Source organism: Rhopalosiphum padi, chromosome 1 (genome assembly GCF_020882245.1).
Source record: "Rhopalosiphum padi isolate XX-2018 chromosome 1, ASM2088224v1, whole genome shotgun sequence".
NCBI classification, from domain to species: Eukaryota; Metazoa; Arthropoda; class Insecta; order Hemiptera; family Aphididae; genus Rhopalosiphum; species Rhopalosiphum padi.
In genome coordinates, this window is record NC_083597.1 from 66,000,017 (window position 1) to 66,022,317 (window position 22,301).

The 22,301-nt window shown below is 27.6% G+C and overlaps 1 protein-coding gene across 2 annotated transcripts; it reads left to right on the forward strand.

Annotated features, from left to right (window-relative positions):
• The first annotated feature begins 226 nt into the window (after window positions 1–226).
• Window positions 227–17,011, forward strand: LOC132918570 (septin-7). 2 transcript variants are annotated; one of them, XM_060979877.1, is made up of 11 exons: window positions 227–771; window positions 11,039–11,246; window positions 11,306–11,491; window positions 11,634–11,874; window positions 11,944–12,163; window positions 12,253–12,442; window positions 12,508–12,667; window positions 14,675–14,719; window positions 14,897–15,032; window positions 15,091–15,245; window positions 15,338–17,011. In XM_060979877.1, exons 1-11 carry the CDS (start codon window positions 466–468, stop codon window positions 15,384–15,386), a joined length of 1,896 nt encoding a protein of 631 aa, XP_060835860.1. In that variant the 5' UTR covers window positions 227–465; the 3' UTR covers window positions 15,387–17,011. The 2 variants fall into 2 exon arrangements, with proteins under 2 accessions (XP_060835860.1, XP_060835861.1); XM_060979878.1 differs by lacking the exon at window positions 14,675–14,719 and having other exon boundaries at window positions 229–771.
• Window positions 17,012–22,301: the final 5,290 nt, after the last annotated feature.

The following is a 22,301-nucleotide window of genomic DNA, read 5'->3' on the forward strand; positions in this document are numbered from 1 at the left end:
GCAGTATTTAGTCATCGCTCGTTATAAAAATAATAACATAATCGTTGGAGAAAAAATATATGCACTTTATCCACGAAGACGTCTCACCGCGCTTACCGTGTGGCAACACTGTGACTGTCGGCGGGGCATCTGGCGCGCGCCGGCATCAAAATCCCGCCGTCCCGACCGCGCGCGCGCGCGCTCGTCGCCGTCAACGTCGACTTCTTACCACCGAGCAATCCGCGGCCGGTGCAGTAAAGAGATCGCGTTCGCGCTGCGCACACGTTTGGCGACACCAACGACTACGCGTTCGGTGGGATTACTACCCCTTGTGTTGCGGTGGTGCGTTTTCAGTGCGGTGTGCCTAGTGTCGCGTGCTACTCGTGTTTCGCGCTCGTCAATCGCTTGCCGAACCTCTATAGTGTTCTCATTTGAAAATAATTAATTTTTCGTCGTCGTCGCTGCTTCACGTGCGACAATAATAATATGATTAACGGCGAAAGCGGCGACGGCGGCGGCGGAGTGGCAAAACCGACGCCTCCGCCGACGTTGCCCAAGTCTTACACGCCGAGCGCAGCGGCCGCGTATCGTCTGGCCAGCATGGAACGCCTGGCCCAACGTCAGCGAATTTTCGAACAGGGCGGACCGGCGCCGCCTTCGTCCACCACTGCCACTACTGTCACCGCCACCGCCGTGGCTGCGATCGCGTCCGATGATCACCAGCACCACCAGTCGTCGCCGGCCGGACCTCCGCCACCCGTCACCGCACCTAAACCTGTGCTCGGCACCAAGGCAAGCGTTTTCTTGTTGTAGGTCTTTCCCGGGCGGGCGCCCCACCGTATTTTCTGTTGCGCGGGGTAATGTTATGTCGGGGTTTGTCCGATGGGGGGGGGGGGGTGTAAGTGGGCTGGTTTTCCGATCTGTAGAAATCACGCTGGGACGCACCCTCCCCCCTCCAACTACTAGTTTTTAAAGGTCACACCCTTATCTAAGGCGTGTCACGTGCGATTCGTCTCGAACGCGACGGTATACAATATTATTGTTTTCGATAGCGTTTCGAAAAAACTATATTGCTCCTGTCGATTGGAAAATATCAATAATTATCGATATTCTATACCTTAGGCTTTGAGTGCTGTGTATGTATACCACCAAGGTGGACATTTAATATGATATATATAAGTCAACCTTGATATCAGTAGGTCGATGGAGGTGGTCGGTTTATAATGTATATTTTAAACATCTCGTTATCGAATTCTTTCGCTGACGACCGCATGTAATACGGTGTTGTCGCTAAATTAATTAACCGGCTAATCGACGGCTGCGGTGATAATATTTCAACCGTCGGATGCAATCGTAGTGTTGTTGTGCAGACATATTGTGTTATATAAAACCACTCGTTCGGTCATATTTTCATAACAATCAATATGTGCTCGTTAGGTACTTCAACAATAATTATCGTGTTTTTGCGCTGGTCGGAATGAAATAACAAAATGTGCAGGAAATCGATGTAGATAAGACGCACTCGAGCCACGGAGGCCGTGAACTCTGGAGTGATTATTCGAATAGAGTTAATATGTACGAGTATTGTAGTATTGTACGGACACGAACGGTTATATTATATAATTTTTTCTGCCGCTCCGAGCAAAGTATATTATTCCCCTTTTAGTAACGAAAAAAGCGACACACGCCCGATGTGGCGATGTAGCACTATACACTCGCGCGTTTAAATATAATAATACGTAGTACGTATCTACCTATACATTTTTATTTTAAATTCCAGATGGAATGATAGTTATAATCCGTGAGAAACCCGTCGGTTTTTTTTTTTTTGTTAATGTTATTAATGTTCTTTTTACCCTTTTCACTATCCACCAGTAGATAGATGTGACGAAGATGACGATATTGTTACCACTATTATAAATTGTATCGTGTTGTCGGTGTAACCAAGTTTAATAATTGTAGTTGGTCTCTTTTTTTTGGCGTTTCGTCTATTGTAATATCATTGTCGTGCTTAACACATATCAGTATATCATACTCGTCATTTGTCGGATACTTTGCACAGTGTTGTTTGTTCGTGGCGTTCGTGCCATATGTGAGTGTGTGTTACTTTTAAATCGAATTGCAGTTGTTCTGTCATTATAATAATACATAGACGCTGGGCAATAACTATACTATTTATCATATTTTATAACGAGTATTTGTTCACCACCTGTATTATGTCGATAAATGTTAATGCGCGATTTCGCCGCGTCTCGTCTGCTCTTTTTCAAATTCAAGTTTTCACATTAAAATTTGATAATACCCATCAAGAATCTATGCGCGTAACTTGAATTTAGAAGATGCCGGGTCTAAAGCTATGCTGACTGTTACGTACAAATTATTGTTAAACTTATAAGTATAAATTTAATCAAAACAGCATTTTATTTTCAATTTTTCAAATTATTGTTAAGCTGTTGACATTTTATTAGTGAATCAATACCATCTGCCCTTGCTAAAATTTATATTCAGTGCTATTTAACTTGATCAGATTGTATTGTTTAGGAGACACGTTAAGAGATTTTCATTATCGTAAAAAAATACTAAACTCGAACACGTGTCGTATATCCATTGTACGGTTATTATTAGTATTATTATTATTATATTATGTTATTTGTATTATTACTATTTTTATTATAATATGTAGAACTACGTGAAATCCAGGTCACTCAACTCTTCGTCTATAGTTAAATATTTTGTCGTTACACCGGCCGATCTGCTCTATATAGTGTATATATTTTATTATTATTATTTACTCTGATACCAACGATATGTCATACACATTGTTTGTTTTCAACTGTAGGTCTCACTACTATTGTCCTTTGATGTAAATTTTATTACACCGACCGACAAGGAGACGCTGCCTCGACCTTTCCGGCGGTATCGCCGAAGCTTTCACATCTACTTGATGACGAGGTCTTTTCATTGCGATTAATATATTTTACACCATGCACACAGTAGCTCAATAATACGACTCTAGTAAACTGGTTTATTTGAGTCACACGTGTTTCGCCAGAAAATAATCGATCGATTCATCGTTATTTTTTTACTATATTGCGAGTTTTTATGGAATTAGTTATGTAGTCATCATAACACACTCATGGGTCGAGTCCGACGTATGTTTAGTTAATGGAAAATTATTTTTCAATTAAATGTTTGATTTTTAGTCCATTCTATTTTTGGTGAAGAACTATTGCAACCACCAGTCAATTAATACTTCTGAATATATTATACGGTTTTAAATTCTTATTCTTATTTGTCTTATAGTGTCAATTAAGTGTATGTTAAAGGTTAGAAACATTAAGTTTCACGTTTAAAAATATAATAAATTTTAATGAATATGTTTTTAAGTTAAACTATTTAATTTTTTTAGGACTTATGTTTAAACTGACCCCATTATAAACTAAAAACGAATAATGACATTTATTAAAAGTTAAGATTTATTGGTTTTAAAAGTAAACATTTGAACGTTTACAATTATGAATTCGCAAAGAATGTTTACCATCCGTAAATACGCGTGACTGTTAAAACCTGTTTTATTTTCCAAATTACAATTTACATTTGCTATTGGTTGGTTAGTTACATTTTTGTGACAGCTGTGTATAATGACATTCAAGGAACTGATACAATTTTTAATTGATTTTAAGGGGTATGTTATTTTAAAACCTCTTGTTTTGATCGTAAATTTATACATTATAAATTTATAATTGTATTTATATCTGTTTGGAACGATCTTTTGAAAACAAAATCACCGTCGCATTCTTGCCAGTCTCGCTCATTATAATGTATTTAATATTGTGTTGTTGATTCATTTACGTATTTACGTATTTATGAATTTATTATGTTTTAAAATATAATTTTTAAACATATAAATAAATTGCTATTATTTTAACACTGCTACATTCTAAGCATACTAAAATGATTAACTTTTATATTTAGGATGTTTCTCTGAAATTCATTCGGACCTATATATTTTATCATTTGAATCAATATTTTACTGAAAGTGATGTATATTATACTACAGCTATTTAGATTTCTGCTACTTAATTAATATATTTTATTTTATATTTTCATGATTTCTAGCTAAATCTTTATAATTAATCTTAGTAATTATAAGCTTCTTCCTTATAACAATTTTTGACGCTAGTCTATAATATAGTTATTGTTATATGCATTTATGTCAATGATAATAAATAATATACAATACATATTATATAATCATTCATACTATATTATATTATTATAATATATTGTGAAGAATATTTACATATCATGATAAATGTTACGATTATAAATATATTATTTTCCTTAATGATTTATGTATGAATTGCTGATCTATAGTTTTATGTTATAATTATTATAAGATAGTCTTTGTAGTTTTTGAACTTAACAAAAGTACAAAATTAAATAAATAATTAACTATTTAAATTTATAGTGTTATTGATAAGCAATTATAACAAATAGATTCTTCTTGTTCAATTTATTACATTAGATAAATTTAAGGATTTTACGACTTTTAATCGAATTTAAAATGCAATGTTTTATTACACATTGTAATAAGAACTAGGATCTATTGCACTTGTTAAATTTTAAACTAGAAATGTATATAATGTTTTAAAAGTATACAATTTCAATGTAAATAGTAGATATTTTGTGCATAAAGAATTTAAAATTATAAAGTTATTAAGTATGTATATTAATGTTTTGTACACATTTATTTTACAATTATCGTATACCATTTTGTTGTTTAATAAAATATGTATATTTTTATTAGAACTGTAAAAAATATCTTTCTAAAAATACAAATGTATGGATACATTAGACAAATACATATAGTACACTTTTTTCAATGCAAACATTTGTGGAAAATTCGACTTTATTACTTTAACATTAAACGAGTTGATGAGTCATACATTTACAAGCTATGTTTTATGATACCTACCTAATGTTCCCGTAGAGGGCAGGTGAAGTGAAATCGTACAATTGCAGCAGTGTTAACCGATAAGCGTCGATAAAATGCATGAATTACAAATGTTACAATGCATACATATTACTTACTTTATTGAATTTTTGAGCTATATTGATGGACGATGGTATACATTTTTAACATTTACCTACAGTTCTATAATAGGTACCTAGTGATATTTTATCTTTTTCTAATATTTAATTTGAGCCATATATAAACATAGGTAGGTAATTATGATGTGTATTTGATTTATGACAAACTCTATATATGAACATAAACATACAATTGATTGACTATCAAAATTAAAACATTTAAATCTCAATAATTTGTTGACTGCGTGCATAATTTTTATCACTAACAACGGAGATAATATTTCAAGGTTATTTTTAATGATGATTCTTTACTTATTCCATCAAAAGAACTATAGAGAACATTTTGAGTATTTCTACTTAATGAAAATTATTTAATTTTTTTCTAGACCTTAGTATTTTATAGATATCATTTTTAATACTATATACTTTTTGTGTTTCGAGTGTTTATACATGTATATAATTGTTTTTCTCGTGTTTTTATTAGTGATAATAACTATAATTGAAAATGATTTTGTTCCTCAATTTTTTTGCTTCTTAAATAACCTCGCGCAAATTGAAAATAACAAACAAGAGTATTTCATTTAGTTTACTGTTGTTGTGTATTTGTATAACATTAAATGTATCGTTTTTGGAACATTTTATAAACGTGTTTACTTATAAGAGAGATATATTAATATATCATGTACGTGACGTATACAATGTATAGTGTATACCTACTATATATTCTAAAGAAATCGATGTGCAAATGGTTTGTTCGATTCGATTTGTGTCCAAGTTTGGCCACTTGACGTATTAGTATAAGTAAATATTAATATTGAAATTGATTTATGAATATTAACTTGTAATATTGTAGATATATCTATACTATTGTATATTTTTTCTATTTCCATATATGTTTGTTGTTTAGATAATTACTATATTCAAATTTGTTTAATTTTGGTTTGAATCCGTCAAAGTTTTTGATATTTATTGTTTTCTCGATTCGTGGTTGTGTTTAACATTTTTATAGTATAGTTATTTATCAAACTACTTTTTAATATTAATTTTATTAGTGAATAATTTATATCTATTAGGTATTACTGTTATAATACTCTAAAAGTATAATTATACTTATTATTAAGGTTAGGTAAATTATGTGTTTAGTTTTAGTGTATACTGCAGTATATCATATAGTTGTATATTATATTATACTATGTTTCATATTATAAAAAACAATATGATATACTTATACCATATATCACAATAATGTAGACACGTAGTATTATAGATTATTGATATATAGTTACAATTGTTGTAAGTGTATAAACGTTAAGAGTTATGACATATAACTTAATATTATATATAACACTACGATTATTTTAGTAACTCAATTCAATACCAATATAATTGTTGTGAGATTCGATCGAGCAATTTTACAGAATACTGACCTTGAAATGTAAAAAAAACTACAGAGGGTTGCTCTGTGTGGTATTGTTGATTTCAGTTGCTTTTCCAGGGGAGAAAAATCGATCGTATGCGTATGCGTCACCATGGCGACCACAGCTGACTAATGTTTAAGAGCGATTCTCGATGCGTCCGCTTATTTAATTCTAACCTTGATCCTTTACGTTGTCACACCACGTGCTGTTAATTTTCATGCTTATACATTTTTAACAACTTTGTTTAGTACAATATAACGCTTAAATTTAGATTTTCTGACTTTCAATTCAAAACTTATTGCTATTTATTTATTACAATTTACAAAACCAATCTAAGAAACTATAACAGTTCCACATGATATATTTAATATTTATATTCCACTTAAAATCACGTCTATTATGTTTATCAACGGAAAATTTCTCATAGTAAATAATAGTATATTGTTATTATTTATAATATATTTATATATAGACATAATTTTTGAGGCATGTATTAAAATTATGCAATGTGCTCATTATTTTTATATTTCATTATCATTAAAATATATATTGATTTATATATAGTTAAATGTAGATTTATGATCAATATCATCGATATGTAAAACGATGATTGTATTTCAATTCTTGAAGCACATACAATATCAATATGTTTTTATTTAATGAAATACTTGTCGTCTGAAGCCATAAGTAATAAAGTTATTACTTATACTGGTTACTGGTAGATGAATTATTATATTACTGAGATTCTTATTAGTTAACGGGGTTTGTCTAGAAAATGACAAATTTAATATCTTTTGATTTATAATGAATTCATAACACTTCATTAGTATTAAATTACTACTCAGTGAAATAAAATATTATTGTTATTTTTTTAAAAATTAGTTTTCAATATTATATTTGTTCAGTATTACAGTTTTAAAAAAAATACATCTTCGATTAGTGTAATGTTTAATTATGTATATATTTATACTATGTTGTGTATAAATATAAATTAATTTTTATAAATATTTTATCCAAGCCAATTATAAAACTTTAATTATTAAGATTTTTTTTTGAGATATTTGTTCCACATGCAGAGTATATGACATATGTTAATTGTTTAATATATATATTAGTATTAATACTTTTGTGAAATAAATTAATTTTATATAATATGTTCATAACTAAAATGTAACTCTAATACGAAAAAACTTGCCCCCGGATAAATGAAACTGTTAACTAAAATATTTTTTATTAATTATTTGCTAACTATTTTTACGGCCTAATATTTGTTGGATGAATCGTAAAAGGTAGTTTTAAACGAGACAGGCGTCGTCGTCCAATAAAATCGTAGAATGTATTTTTCACTAATATCTACTGATTTGATCAAATTATAACATTTCTGGTGAGTGTTTTTGTTCCTCAAATGATCATGATTTTGCCCAATCGGAATGTGATGGTTGTTTAAAAATCTTTCAAAAGTATGTAATGTATTAATGTATAATGCAAACATTTCTCGAGGATTTGATAAATTTAAAAAATAGATAAAACTAACAAACTCTAATGTATTTTTTGCTTGATTTACTGTAGTTCATAGATTTTAAAATTTTAAGTGCAATTAAGATGATTTAACAATAATTCTAATCTATAACTATTAATAAGTATCAACAATTCTGAATTAATAGAACTTATGTCTTATTGTAAGATAGATGAAATCTGATGCAAAATAATTTAGTATATTTTAAGTTTAAGTGACATTTTAAATGATGTACTATCAATAATGCTTTGCTTTGTTTATTCGAATAAAACAACGCAAAAAATGTAGTAAAAAAATGTAGGGAATGAAATGTTACAACAAATACAATTTTGAAAATGAAATATTTCGAGTGCTCTTTTGTTAAAAAAAACTGAGAATAATTAATAAAAAGTATTAAAAATATATTTAATTTTCGCTGACTTGTAATAGGATCATATTTTACATATTTTTAAATCTATTATTAAGTATGTTTTTGAATTATTAGTTATTATAGTATATTATGTGGTACGCAGTATTTGAATTATGGTAATAATTTTGATTTTTAGGGAATGTGATCTCGGTTACACCTAGATTTATTGTTTTAACCCTTATTACGGTTTCTTCACATGTGTTCTGTTTCTGTATTACTAGCTCCTTTATAGAAATTACGTCATCGTGCTCTAATTATAATATTAACCACGCCTTTGCACATTAAAATAAAGATTATATTTTAAATGATATGAAATTGTGAGAAAAGTACATATTTTGTGAATGGACAACTCATTGTAGTATAATTTATTTATCTTGGATCTTGGATTGTCGAACATATGACGTGGTAGAGATCGTAGATTTTCCAAATAAATGTTATAAATTATAATTATGATATTTTTAATGACTAATGACATTATCTTATTTTGTATTTCATGTATGTATCCATAAAAATAATATAGTTTGAATACTTTCTAATAGTGTTTACACAAAAGAATTTAAACCAAAGAAAAATGACATTGTTTTTTTAACCGCAGGCAAATATTATTAATTAATTATTGTTATCTATTATTCTTTTTTCAATTTAAAAATCTTTGTTAGTTTGGATTTAAATATTATTAGCTGGAAGCGAATGGACGTAAATTTGTAGTTTATAATAATATTATTGATTAGAACTTTACTTGTTACATTTTGATAATATAAGTAGGTACATAAAAATATTAAATATTTCATATTAGTTGGTGATGACTAATGAATATATTATGTTGTCTGTAAACAATTTATCTCATTACTGTAATTTGTAGATTTTCATTATATTATTTTTTAATTATAATAGAAATTATTCGAATTTAAGTCATGTTATTGCGTGTTTGAAAAGGTATTTTTCACTTCAATGTATATTCTAATATTATAGGACATAGGTAGTATATAAAATAATTAATACAAAATGTATAAACCACAAAATTAATGTTTTTTAGTGATTCGCTAATAAAACGTAATTAAAATTATGAATCGAAAGTAAAATAAATTAAATTATGAGTGTGTAAGTAGTGATAAATTGGATAAGCTATTTTTATTATGGTTTGGAATTTTAAAATGCTATTGTGATTTTTTCAAAACGTGATCGAGTCAAATTTTTGTGTAAGCCTGCTGAATTGATTTCGATACAAACTGTATAATATAGGTGTTTAGGGATAATATTTTCACCAGTTGGTTTTTTAGAAATAGTTTTGTTCGCCACATGATCGAAAAATGCATTCAAAATGACCGACCGTGAAATAGTTTGTTATCTTTTGTGTGCGAAACTTAAATATTATATTGTGTCAAATTTTTAAATTGTGATAAATTATAATTATTTTTTTTTATAACTACAATAGAAGATCAGTTAAAATTAGGTTAAAAATGAATTATTTATTTTTATGGCATGTCAGTTCTTGACACGTACGTGAACATTTGATTTGCGTCATTCTTAGGAACTATTGGTAGCAAAATATGTTTAATCATTTAATTAGTTATGATCGATTTATTACAGTTGTTAATATTTTTAACTGTTTGTTGTTTATCATAGTCGGATAGTATAATACACATGTTTACTTCTAGTATTATATGTGTATGTGCGTAAAAATAAGTCAAGTTTGAGTAATAAACAGAGATACCATTTTATGGGCATACTACTAGTACACGGAAAGCAATGTGTGTATCATATCTAGAATCTGTCAGCCATCGTATTATTGTATTGTATCGTCGCCTTTCTACGTTATAAATTATAAATTAGCTTAATAATATTAAAACGACTACCTATTCTGTATTTATTGTGATTTTTTTTTAATAGACTGCTGATGGACTTTAAGGTTACTATTATTACCTACCTTACTAATAATTTAACTTAACTTAATTTATTGTTAACGTACTTACCATTAAGTATTTTAAATATCCATATCGTTCATAAGAGTAGTCATTATGTTAATCTGCTATTGTTTAATAGTTATCACATATAACTAACCACCCTTGAGTTTTTTAATCATATTTATTGCATTCCATAAAAAAAAATATATTTGTACTTTATTTTTATAGTTAAAATTGATTTGTACACAATCATACCTAATTATAATATTTATAGTTTTATGATTAATATTTTATAGGATTCATTATTTTAATACCTTTTTTTGGGGGTATTTTTAATTTATTGATGATTTCATATTTGACTTCTTGACACTTACAATAATTTATAATCATTCATGAGTGTATATTTCATTTTTTTTTAACTTATATAATCATTAAAAATGATTGTAGAATTATTATTAATTGCAGAATTATATATTATGAGATTATTAATTACCAATCAATAATTATAATTATTGTTTTTTAAATGATTTAATTATTAAACTATTCATTCATTACTTAAATATGAGTAATTTGGTATAATTTAGTGTTTGAGTATATAAAATATTTTAAGATTGTGGGATATTACAAATTTAACTAATTTTTCTTGAAATTATGGATTAGTTTTAATTGATTTGTTGTTCTTTTTTAAAATGTTTAATCTTAACTATTAATTGTTTAGTTACAAAGCAAACGGGAGTTGTTCTTTAAGAATGACGTATCAGCAAACAGTACAATCCCTGGTACTCAATCTGCTGTTCAGTCAAATTCCAATTCAACTTCTCCAGTGCCCCATCAGAACTCTGTTACCAGTATAAAAACTAATCAAAGTACAAATTTACCATCAACTGCACCAATGAATTTACCACGAGTACCAGTTGTTGTTAAACGTATGTCTTTTCATTCTTGTTAAGTATTTTATTTAAATGTTTTATTTTTAAATGTATAGCTGAGTCATCAACGGAGCCTACAGAAAATAAAGAAAAACTTTTAAAAACAGATCAATCGGGAACTGGAAAGGCTAACGATAGGAAAGTGAAGAAATTAGATGGATATGTTGGATTTGCCAATTTACCTAATCAAGTATATCGCAAAGCTGTAAAAAAAGGCTTTGAATTTACTCTTATGGTTGTTGGTAAGTTTATTAGATTTTTGTATAGTTTTACATTTTTTGTATGTACTTCATACTATAATACTTACTTACCATTTAAATATTTGAGTTAGCACAGGTGTTTGGCATTTTTTTAAGTTACATTTTAATATAAAATTTGTTATAGGTAGATCTGGTCTTGGGAAATCCACCTTAATTAATACAATGTTCTTGGCTGACATATATGGCAAAGAACACCCAGGACCATCTTTACGTGTTGGTAAAACAGTACGAGTTGAAACTAATAGATGTATGTTGAAAGAAAAGGGCGTAAATCTTTCACTTACTGTAGTTGATACACCAGGATTTGGTGATGCTGTTGACAATTCTGATTGTTGGCAACCAGTACTTGAGTATATCGAATCAAGGTAAATATAATATTTTTATTAATTTATTTGTTATTCAATTTTAATGTTTATTTGAAATGTTATTGCTAGATATGAAGAATACTTAAATGCCGAATCCAGAGTTAATAGAAAAGTACAACATGATAGTCGTGTACACTGTTGCTTATATTTTTTGGAATCAAATAGTCATGGAATGACACCTTTAGATGTAGAATTTATGCAGAGACTTCATGACAAAGTGAATATAATACCTATTATTTCCAAAGCAGATACCATGACTCCAGATGAAGTGACAGAGTACAAAAAACAGGTTTACATTTTTTTTACATCTATCAATTTACATTATATGATAAATTATGTTTAATATTGATAATAATAAGTTCTTTTTATTATTATTAGATTTTAAAAGAAATTGCTCAGCATAAAATCAAAATTTACGATTTCCCTGATTCTGATAAAGATGAAGATCGTGAAAATTTAAAAAAACTTAAAGCACGAGTGCCATTTGCTGTTGTTGGATCAACTGAAGTACATGAAGTGGATGGAAAGAAAGTGCGAGGTCGAAAGTATCCTTGGGGTTTAGTTGAAGGTGTGTCTAAAATGCAAATTCACTTAATGTATGATAATAAATAATTATTTTTTATTAAATTCTAGTGGAAAATCTTGATCATTGTGATTTTGTTGCCTTAAGAAATATGTTATTGAGAACACATTTACAAGATCTAAAAGAAGTAACTAGTAATGTACATTATGAAAACTTCAGATTTAGAAAGTTGGCTTGTTTCTCAGCCGATGGTCCAAAAGGAATGACCAAGTGAGTTAATATATTATGGTATATGAGTAAGCGTTTTTGATAGCCTTTCAAGGTTGTGGTTTGCGCCCATTTATAGAATATCCCATCTTCTATGTATCCAAATAATATCTGTTTATCATTTATTTGGCTGATTTTTGGATGAGACCCTCAAAAAAATTACAATAGTTGCATAAATATATTTCATGTTATTTCATTATAAACATTTAAAATATTTGTTTTGTTTGCTATTTTATTAGTTGTGCATGGGCTTTTTGACCATAAAAAAAATTATGATGAAAATTTTTTACTATTACATTGTCTTTTTCTTGTCTCAAGTCGAATATGCTATAAATGAATTTAAATGTAGAATTTCAGTATGCTAAATTGCTAAAAACCCTAATCAGTTATAGGTATGCGTGAACAGTGGCGTATTTACAAGGAATCCCCCCCTTAGTTTTTTTTTTTACTTATAGGTTTAATAATGTCGTTCGTATATTACAAAAATACAGAATAAAATTATTGAAAACGCTACACTTTATAATAATATTGAAATATTAAGAATTTGGAAATATTATGGTTGATGCCTATAGTCAATACACGACTTGCTGCTAAATATGTATATGATTGAAAACAATTTGTTTCGTAAATCGTAAAATTCCGTTAATCATCATTATTGTCAATAACGATCAGGCTATTATCATACTTTTAATAATAAGGAATTGGTTGCTATTTTCTAAACATATTTCAAGGCAAAGGCATTCTAAACAATAAATTATAATTAAATTGAATACAAATAATAATCAAATTTAAACAATAAAATATGAGTTATTTCTTATTTTTATAATATTTATTACTATTGCATTAGTTTAATTTTAATCCAGCATAATAGTTCACTACTCATTATAGTCAAACACTAGCTCTAGTGCCTGTACAAAACTTCCACTTAGGCAAACTAGGTAGCTGCCTAGTGGCCTTTACCTTCCTGGGGCTCAGGCCTCCAGCTAAGTATAAAAAAAAAAGAGTCCTTCTTTAGTAGCTGTATTGAGGCCCTGAGACTTAAGAGTTTAGAGCACTGGTTGGTACACTATTTTTTACTATTTTCGTTCTACATATAAATTTGTATATTTATCAATAGGTACTACATATTGTATTCTCATGATTTTCTTAATAAAAAATTAATTATGAATACTATTAATCTTCAAAACAAAATAATACAGTTTTATATATTTATGTATAGGTACTTATTGATAATAAGTATATAAATTTTCAACATTTTTGAGAAACGGTGGTGATAGTAAGTGTACCCTCCCCCTGTGCAGGAAATTATGTTTTCCAACATATATCCATTATATTCCCCTTTGATAAAATCTTAAATACACCACTGTGCGTGAACACGCATAATTAGTTGTCTTTATTATAAAAAATAATATTTTGCTTGTATATTAGTGTTTCGTTATATTTCCAAAATGTAGTGAAAGATAGTTAACAGAATAATTTAATTTATTTGTTCTCTTAACAATCGGCGTTGATAAATATATTATTTATTTTATGTAACAGAAAAAATAAAATATCCATTAACATTCAATTTGATACTTTAATGAGTTTAATGTAAATATTTGTTCGTTATTTGATTTATAAGTAGTTAGATAATCTAGGATGTAACTGTAAGTGTGAATTTTCTACTATACATTTTATAGACTAATACACTATTGGAATATGTATTATGATTTAGTGGTTTTACTACTAAAAATTATATGTATCATGAAAAAAAATGTAAAAAGTTGTTATTGAAGTGCATTATCATATTATATTTATTTATATAAAATATATAAGTTGGAAATTGTTAAGAACTTTTAAATCAAAATATGTCTTGTTTAATCAGATAAATAATTAGATAAGTAGTTTGTAGTTCATAGTATTGAACGCTTTATTATGCGAACACAAGCTTTTTTAAAACCATTATACTGATTATGTTTATAATATCAATTAAAAAAAAAATTATTATTATTTTCTTACACACTGGTCCAGCTCGTGCGCCCCAGGAGCAATCAACAATTCCTTCGTTGCTGTTTGGTAAGTTTCAGTTAATAGTATAGAAAGAAACAATAACTTTTCACTCATCCAAAAATTAGTCCAATAAATTTATAACAAATTAAGATTATAGAGAAATATCGTAATTGGTATAACATTCTAAACCTGTTGTGTTTGAATGTACATAATTTGTTTTTTTCTTTTTTTTTTTAATAATAGGAATCCATTAGCCCAAATGGAAGACGAAAAACGGGATCATGATGCCAAACTTAAAAAAATGGAAACTGAAATGGAACAAGTGTTTGAGATGAAAGTCAAAGAAAAAAAACAAAAACTTAAAGATTCAGAAATTGCTGTTAGTGTATTATTTTTTCTTGTATGTAGTTAAAATATTAATTTTTTTTTTTTAACAGTTGCAACAAAAGAATGAACAAATGTTGAAAAGATTAGAATCTGAAGCTAGTGAATTGGATGAAAGGCGTAGGCAACTTGAAGTTGAAATCAGAGACTGGGAATCAAGCAGTGGTGTTAGTCTTGACGAACTGAGAAGGCGGTCATTAGAGAGAGAGTATGTCATATTTCTTACTTAAATTATTATGACTTATTAATTAATAAATCAGATTGGCACAATATTTAATAAACTGTTAACTTGTATTTCAGAACTACCGATGGAAAAGAGAAGAAAATCAAGAAAAAAGGATTATTCTGAAACGAGTAGTGCCATAATAATATGTATAAAATCATATTATTATTTATTATTATTATTCGACTAATTATTATTTGACCAAGTTGTATGAATTGGGTACAATCTCGTTTGAACAGTTATAATTTAACATAGACTGTCAAACTTGTTACCAGTAATTTGTGTGTTTAACACATTTATAATAATAATATTCTTTTTATTTTTACTACCTTAGTTTTAATGATTTAGTCTTAATAATCTTATTGATTCATTGATCATTGTAATATGCATAATATGCGTAATATACACACATTATTTGAGTAATTAAATAACTTGTAAGTATTTATTATAGACAAATTGTTTTTCAGTTCCATAGTGTTTAAATTTTAAACAAATGAAGCTCAATTGTGTAATCCAAATATAAATGAATATTACTGCCTGAAATTTATCAAAAGCGTAATTTGTAAGCAATCACTAACTGACTATTTTATTCATTCCAAGAATAACATCATTTAATTTAATTGATGATGACAACCCTGTAGAATATTGTTCTTTTTTTTTCAAGAAATTGCCATATTTTTCTTTTTAAGTTTATACGGCAGTAAAATAATGTATGTCAATAATCATTAGTATTATTATTTTTTTTCTCGACACAGAAATCCATAATTTTTAATTGCTAGTTATTAATAAATGAAATTATAATTTCATCAATAACTATTACTGAATACATTCCTTTAATAGTTAAACTACGAACAAATCCATTATTAAAGCCGTTTATGCATTGCTCAAAGTTTTTATGGATTTTATTTAATAAAATATTCTTTTATTTAGTATATTATTTGTTTCTATAAATATAATATATTATTGCTTGATTACTGATTATAGTATTAATTAAAGTGCCCTAACATTATGTCCATCCAATAGTGCTTACTTTACAAACTTACAAACTGGTAATTTTTAATTTTTATTTATTTTTCTTATTTGGGAATATTGTTAAGGAAGAAAATTTTAATTTTATTTTTGTATGAATTTAATATATATATATATATATATGTATATTAATTCTTTTACTATTGTAATGAATCTTGCCTTTGGTATCTGTAACGATTATCTTTTATATTAATTTTATTTTAAATTCATTTACACTTTTAAATGTGTGTATTTCTATATTTACCATACCTAATTAATAATTTTTGGACTGTTGAAATAGTGAGTGATATGTCCTGCACAGTATCAATTTAATTGTTAAAAAACAACTTTGTGCTTTCCATTAAGTTTATTTCATTTCTCCACCGTGAGTATCTACTCAATATTGTTAAACCATACGGTATATTGTAAATATATTTTTAAATACTATTAAGAGAATAACTAGTAATTTTTAGATACTAAATTACCTACGTAAACTAAATATTTTTAGTATTCTTATTCATTCTTTTTATTTTAAATTTTTAAATTATTGTATTTTTGGTTTTGATTTATTATATAAACAATTACAATTTTATAGAAATTAATGATATTTATTTGATTTGTTTATGTAATATAGTTTTTTTTTTTTTTAAAATTGTACTTAATAATAATTAATTTGTTTTTTTTTTTAAATATTGACCAATATTATTTATCTATATAAATATAATTCCATATATTTCATAATATGTATAATTGTTGATCATTGATTAATAATTCATTATACTTAGTCGATGCCTTATGGTACCTACTGCATACATATTATTTATTTTGTTCTTATAGGTGTTGCTGAAAATATAAACAAAAAATTTCAGTACCTGTTATAAACCCTAAAAGATTTAACAAATTGTATTATAATAACAGCTGCTGAGTCATTGTTTCTTTGTTAATAAGCTAGTAAACAATCGTCCAGTTCCCAGTAAAAATTTTTATTATACATTTTTCATCATCAATTACACCTAAATCGGCTAAATTTTGTTATTAATGATTAAAAATTACAATTAATCATAATATACTATTTAGTTTAGTAACAGCAACATATTTACATTAATAGGTTGTTAAATTTATTTATTTTAAAATAACTTATATTTAAAAAAAACTAAGTTATTCAAATGATTACTATATTTGTATTTTTTGATACAGCTTTAACAATATCAATTTATTATAATATTTATTATGATTTTTTAAGAAATAAGGAAAGTGTTTACTGTTTATATTATTATTGTGATTATAAAAATAATATACATTTTAAGAAACTAGATAAAGCGGTAATAAAAATTTAATAAAATAATAACAATAAATAAATAATAATTAGTTACTCTTATGATGTGATATTTTACTAAAGTAGTATGAATAGATAACCATAGTGTTTGGAAATCATAGTGACCAATATTAAAAACTAGTAGATGACTAGAGGACTAGGTACCAATATATTATTAAAACCACCATCTAAGAGGTAAAGAAAAAAATTAAAAGGAGTACTTGTAACTTGTAATTTTATACATAATATGTATATAAAAAAAGTTTATAAAGCTGAATTCTTTGTTTCTATCATATTTTTTGCAATCTGTTTATATAATTTTAATTTTGAATCTGAAAGAAAAACCGGTGAGAGAGGTTAAATCTTCTAACTCCCTTCTATAATCCCATAATAGTATCTAGACCAATATTTGATGGACTATGGAATACAAAATTCAAAAAGTGAAGAATTCAAAGATAGCTGTAGGGAACTTGATAGTTTCTCATTTTCTTAATATTCAGTATACTATAAAATATTTTAATTAATATTAATAATAATAATATAATATAACTATATAAGTATATTTCAAAATAGTCAAATTTTAACAGAAAAATGTTTTATTTGTAGAGTTGTCCACTGTACACCATACCCCTACTTGTGGTTTGTATACCAATAGTGTTAACGCCATTATAGGTAGGTAGGTATAAATTTTTATGTGGGGACGGTGGATTCCTGTTGGTGTATTAGTCTCTAATGTCTCTATGGTCGCAAATATTAAATAACAAAATACTAAATATCTTTCGGTCTGTCGGCTGTATAGCTATGTTACAATAATAATAACAATAATATAGAAACCTACACAGATAATACGACAGTCTGTCGTCGATAGATGAGTTTTACGACTGGATTTAACAATACGCGCTTTTTACAGTCGTAAAATGTCAAGACGAGTGCGGACTGTGGAGTAGATATTATGTGGATTAGGCATATAGATATTTAGGTATGTATAAGGTATACTAAACCGAGTATGACTATATATTATTTTATATTATATTGTGTATGGTGCAGTAACGCCAGTAACCGAACTCTTTCTATTCCGACGGGGTGCCTTGGGGAGTGTATAATATATAGGTAGGTGTCTATGTATAATGTATGTATATGGTATGTTACGTGACCTTTTTTTCATTTCTTTTAACAAACACACATACAACGAACAAATGTATATTTATTTATTGACCATTGAACGGCACTCGAAATAGTTGAAATTCCAAAACACGGTTGTAGTCATTCAATGCAACAATATACTGCAACCTACCGTGTGTTCAGATTTTTACGAGGCTAAAATTTATTTGTAAATATTTAAATCGATACGATGTTATAAAAATATAAAGTAATAATAAAAAATATATGGTTGCAATTTACCTTATTTAATAAATATATCGTTAATTACATAATAGTTATAATTATAATTTATAACTATTACGTGTTACCTACATAATATATTATGCAGTGGATAGATGGTAGAAATGTGATGGATCTCGGTGGCGGATGGGGCATGGCCAGCTTATTAGGTTATTGTTATAGAAGAATGTAAATTAAATTTAAAGTTGAATATTAGTTTTGTTAACGTTACAAATTAAATAGATAAAGAGTAACTTAACTAGGTACCTAAATATAATAAATCAGTTACTAATGTAATAAGTAAAACACCTGATAAAATTAGATGCACAAAAACAATAATATAGGTACCTAGGTACCTTGTGTAAAAATAATACATGAATATAAGTAAATATAAGATTAATATTAACAGAAAAAATTACAAAAGGGTTTAAAGGGGTATCCATCAATGATAGACATAATTATACCTAAACTGGCTATACTAATATTTATAGTTTATTTTTTTAAGGGCGATCATAGAGCTTCAATGGTTTTTTATGAATTAAATTACCTATGTGGTAAATATTGTTACTACTTAGAAATGTTCAATTAATAGAGATGCCTAAATTTAAGCAGGCCAATTTTCATTTTATACTCGGGGAAACTTTTTTTGATTTAGTGGAATATAGATAGGTGCTTACTTAATATATGTACAATAATGATACAATAAATATAATAATTTATTTATTTTAAAATTTATTTTTACCATCCTTGAGGGCACTTGTTACTTGTATTGTTCTCTATTTGTATTAACAGATGGGTCATATTCTTCATTAACGTTGTTATCTTTATGTTTTGAATGTTTTGATAATGACATTAAACGATTAAACTCTATATTATGTAAATCATCAAGTTTATTTTTCAAAGTGACATTAATCAATTTATGGAACTGTTTGGAGATTTAGAATCATTTCTAAACATATCTAATTAATGTTAAGTTATAACGTCTCTAGTAAATCCATACTCCTCTAATGTTCAGAATGTTCTTTTATCTTCTTCGAGATTTTATTATTTTATGTTATAACTTATAATTAACTTTTTTAAGGATTTTGGTTTTAAGTTGACTAGGTAGTAGAACTGACCCAAGTCTTTATATTCAGATAAGCCTTAAAAGTGTTAGACTAAGGACTTAGTTATGAGGTTTATTGTTTAATTATTTTAGACTTAAATCTTCTATTAAGATTCTTTATTGCACTATCGTTTGGCCTGTACTTGAACATGGTGCCGTATTTTGGAACCCGCATATTATACTGATAACGCTAGCCAGCTTGAAAGGATTTATCGAAGGTTTTTGCGATTTACTAGCAGTGGATTGATACCTTTTGGGTAACCTTCTGGCTTCTGTAGTTCTGCTTGTCCTCCACATGATTATTATCCCGTTGTCACTCATCTAGGTTTAGTTCCATTAGCCGAGTACTAATAGATGATGTTGATTCTCCAACCTAACTTTCCTTAATTTACTTTAAACTTTCCCAACGATCCTATCGTTTTACTTACTTCAACATTCCACATACCTCTTCAATTCTACCAATTATATGAGTAATGGACCCATGAGACTCGATCATGTCTCTCGATAATACGGAATCCACCTTTAATTTTAATTGTTTTTACACACCAATTGAAACAAAGATGTTTATGTGTTATATTCTGTTATATTTCTATTAGGTATATATTATAATTGTTATTTGGACATATCATTTATATATGTATAAATGTTGTTATATTTTAATTGTTTATGTCTACCTCATGTTTTTTTATATCGTTAGCTAAATTTGTAAAAAGGGTTCAACTCGTATATTTCATAATAAATAAACAATAGTTGTGTTATTGTAATAATATAGGTCTCGTGTTTAAAATGATATTTTTATTTCACGTTCAAAACACCGAAATATATAATAGACTATGGCACCTATCTATATGTAATATATTAGTATAGTAATATTATAGCTAAGTATATTCTTCAATGTATATATTATGTAGTATTGTAGTGTTACTGTAATTTTCAGTGCTCTACAATTTGAGAAGGAATCTTGAAGGATAGTATCAATTTATTACATGATAAGTTCACGACCATTCAGTAGTTTATTGTATAATATATATATATATGATTCGAATATGTTTGTATATATTTTTAAAGATTTGTCGATTGCGTGCCTACTTGATTTCGAAAATATGAAACGAGTATAGGAATGTTTTACAACCGCACGTTTGCAAGTATTTTTTAAATTAAGGCTTTCGTTATCTCGTATCAAATTATATTTTATTTTCTACAAAAAGTTTTCTGCGTTTTAAAAATGAATGTGATTTGTTATATTTATTAGTGTTTATACTCTTCGATATCAGTATAATATATCTATATACTATTATAAGTATTATACGTATACTAAATTATAGGCAGGTACCTCCATTGTTTGTAGAGACAGCATACGCTATATACTTTTTATGAACATATACAATATATTATGATTCACAAACAGATTCAGCAGCCTCGAAATAAATATTGTACTTCGGTGTACCTACCTATGTATTATAATTTATGGTAGTTAAAGACAAAATTTAAATAACAGCTGCTAAATATTTTCACTTTTAGATTCTGAGCAAAGCGATAGATTATTGATTTTACAACGTTGTGATTTTTTTGTGTCTATATTCTATTACAGAATTTTTGTATACACGATAAGCAGTCGATAAATGTTTTAATTTTTATTTTGAGGGAGATGATTGATGAAATTGCTAGCAAATAGGATCTATACTCTGTCTAGCGAGAGAACGCGCCGCAAACCAACCAAAATCAGTTTTTCTGTGCCATAAGTGAACCAGTTTTGATAGGATGGTGACGCGGAGAGGTGCTCAGAATCGGCGTGTTCTTTTGCTGGACAGACTAAAGTTTGTTCTTTGAAAAGATCAAAATTAAAAATTCTCAGTTCTAGTTTTTATTAACATACAAACCGGGCAAGCATGTATAATATGTACATTAGGTTGACTACCCATTAATTGTTCCGGAGTATAAAATATGAACTATGAAGTACGAAAAGAATACAATACTTATAAGTAGTAAAAGCCAAAGAAGATTAATTAGAATGAAAATCATAGTTAAAATTATTAAAATGTTTAGTTTATATGAAGTTGGTTTATAGTTTTGGCTTATAGTTACATCTTATAATAATTTCAAGATAATTTGGTTGCTTATATTGATCATTCAAGTCGAAAGTAAGTAGGTGTCACTGTCATAAAATGTTAAATATGGATGCATTGCACACCATGTGGCTTGTTATCAATTTACCAGCATTGTACATTGTGCA

Excerpts from the sequence above, each read along its gene's own strand:
- LOC132918570 (XM_060979877.1), top strand. The coding sequence starts at position 466 with ATGATTAACGGCGAAAGCGGCGACGGCGGCGGCGGAGTGGCAAAACCG. Across the intron at positions 11,492-11,633 it reads ATTTACTCTTATGGTTGTTG|GTAGATCTGGTCTTGGGAAA; the intron begins GTAAGTTTATTA and ends AATTTGTTATAG. Across the intron at positions 12,443-12,507 it reads TCCTTGGGGTTTAGTTGAAG|TGGAAAATCTTGATCATTGT; the intron begins GTGTGTCTAAAA and ends ATTAAATTCTAG.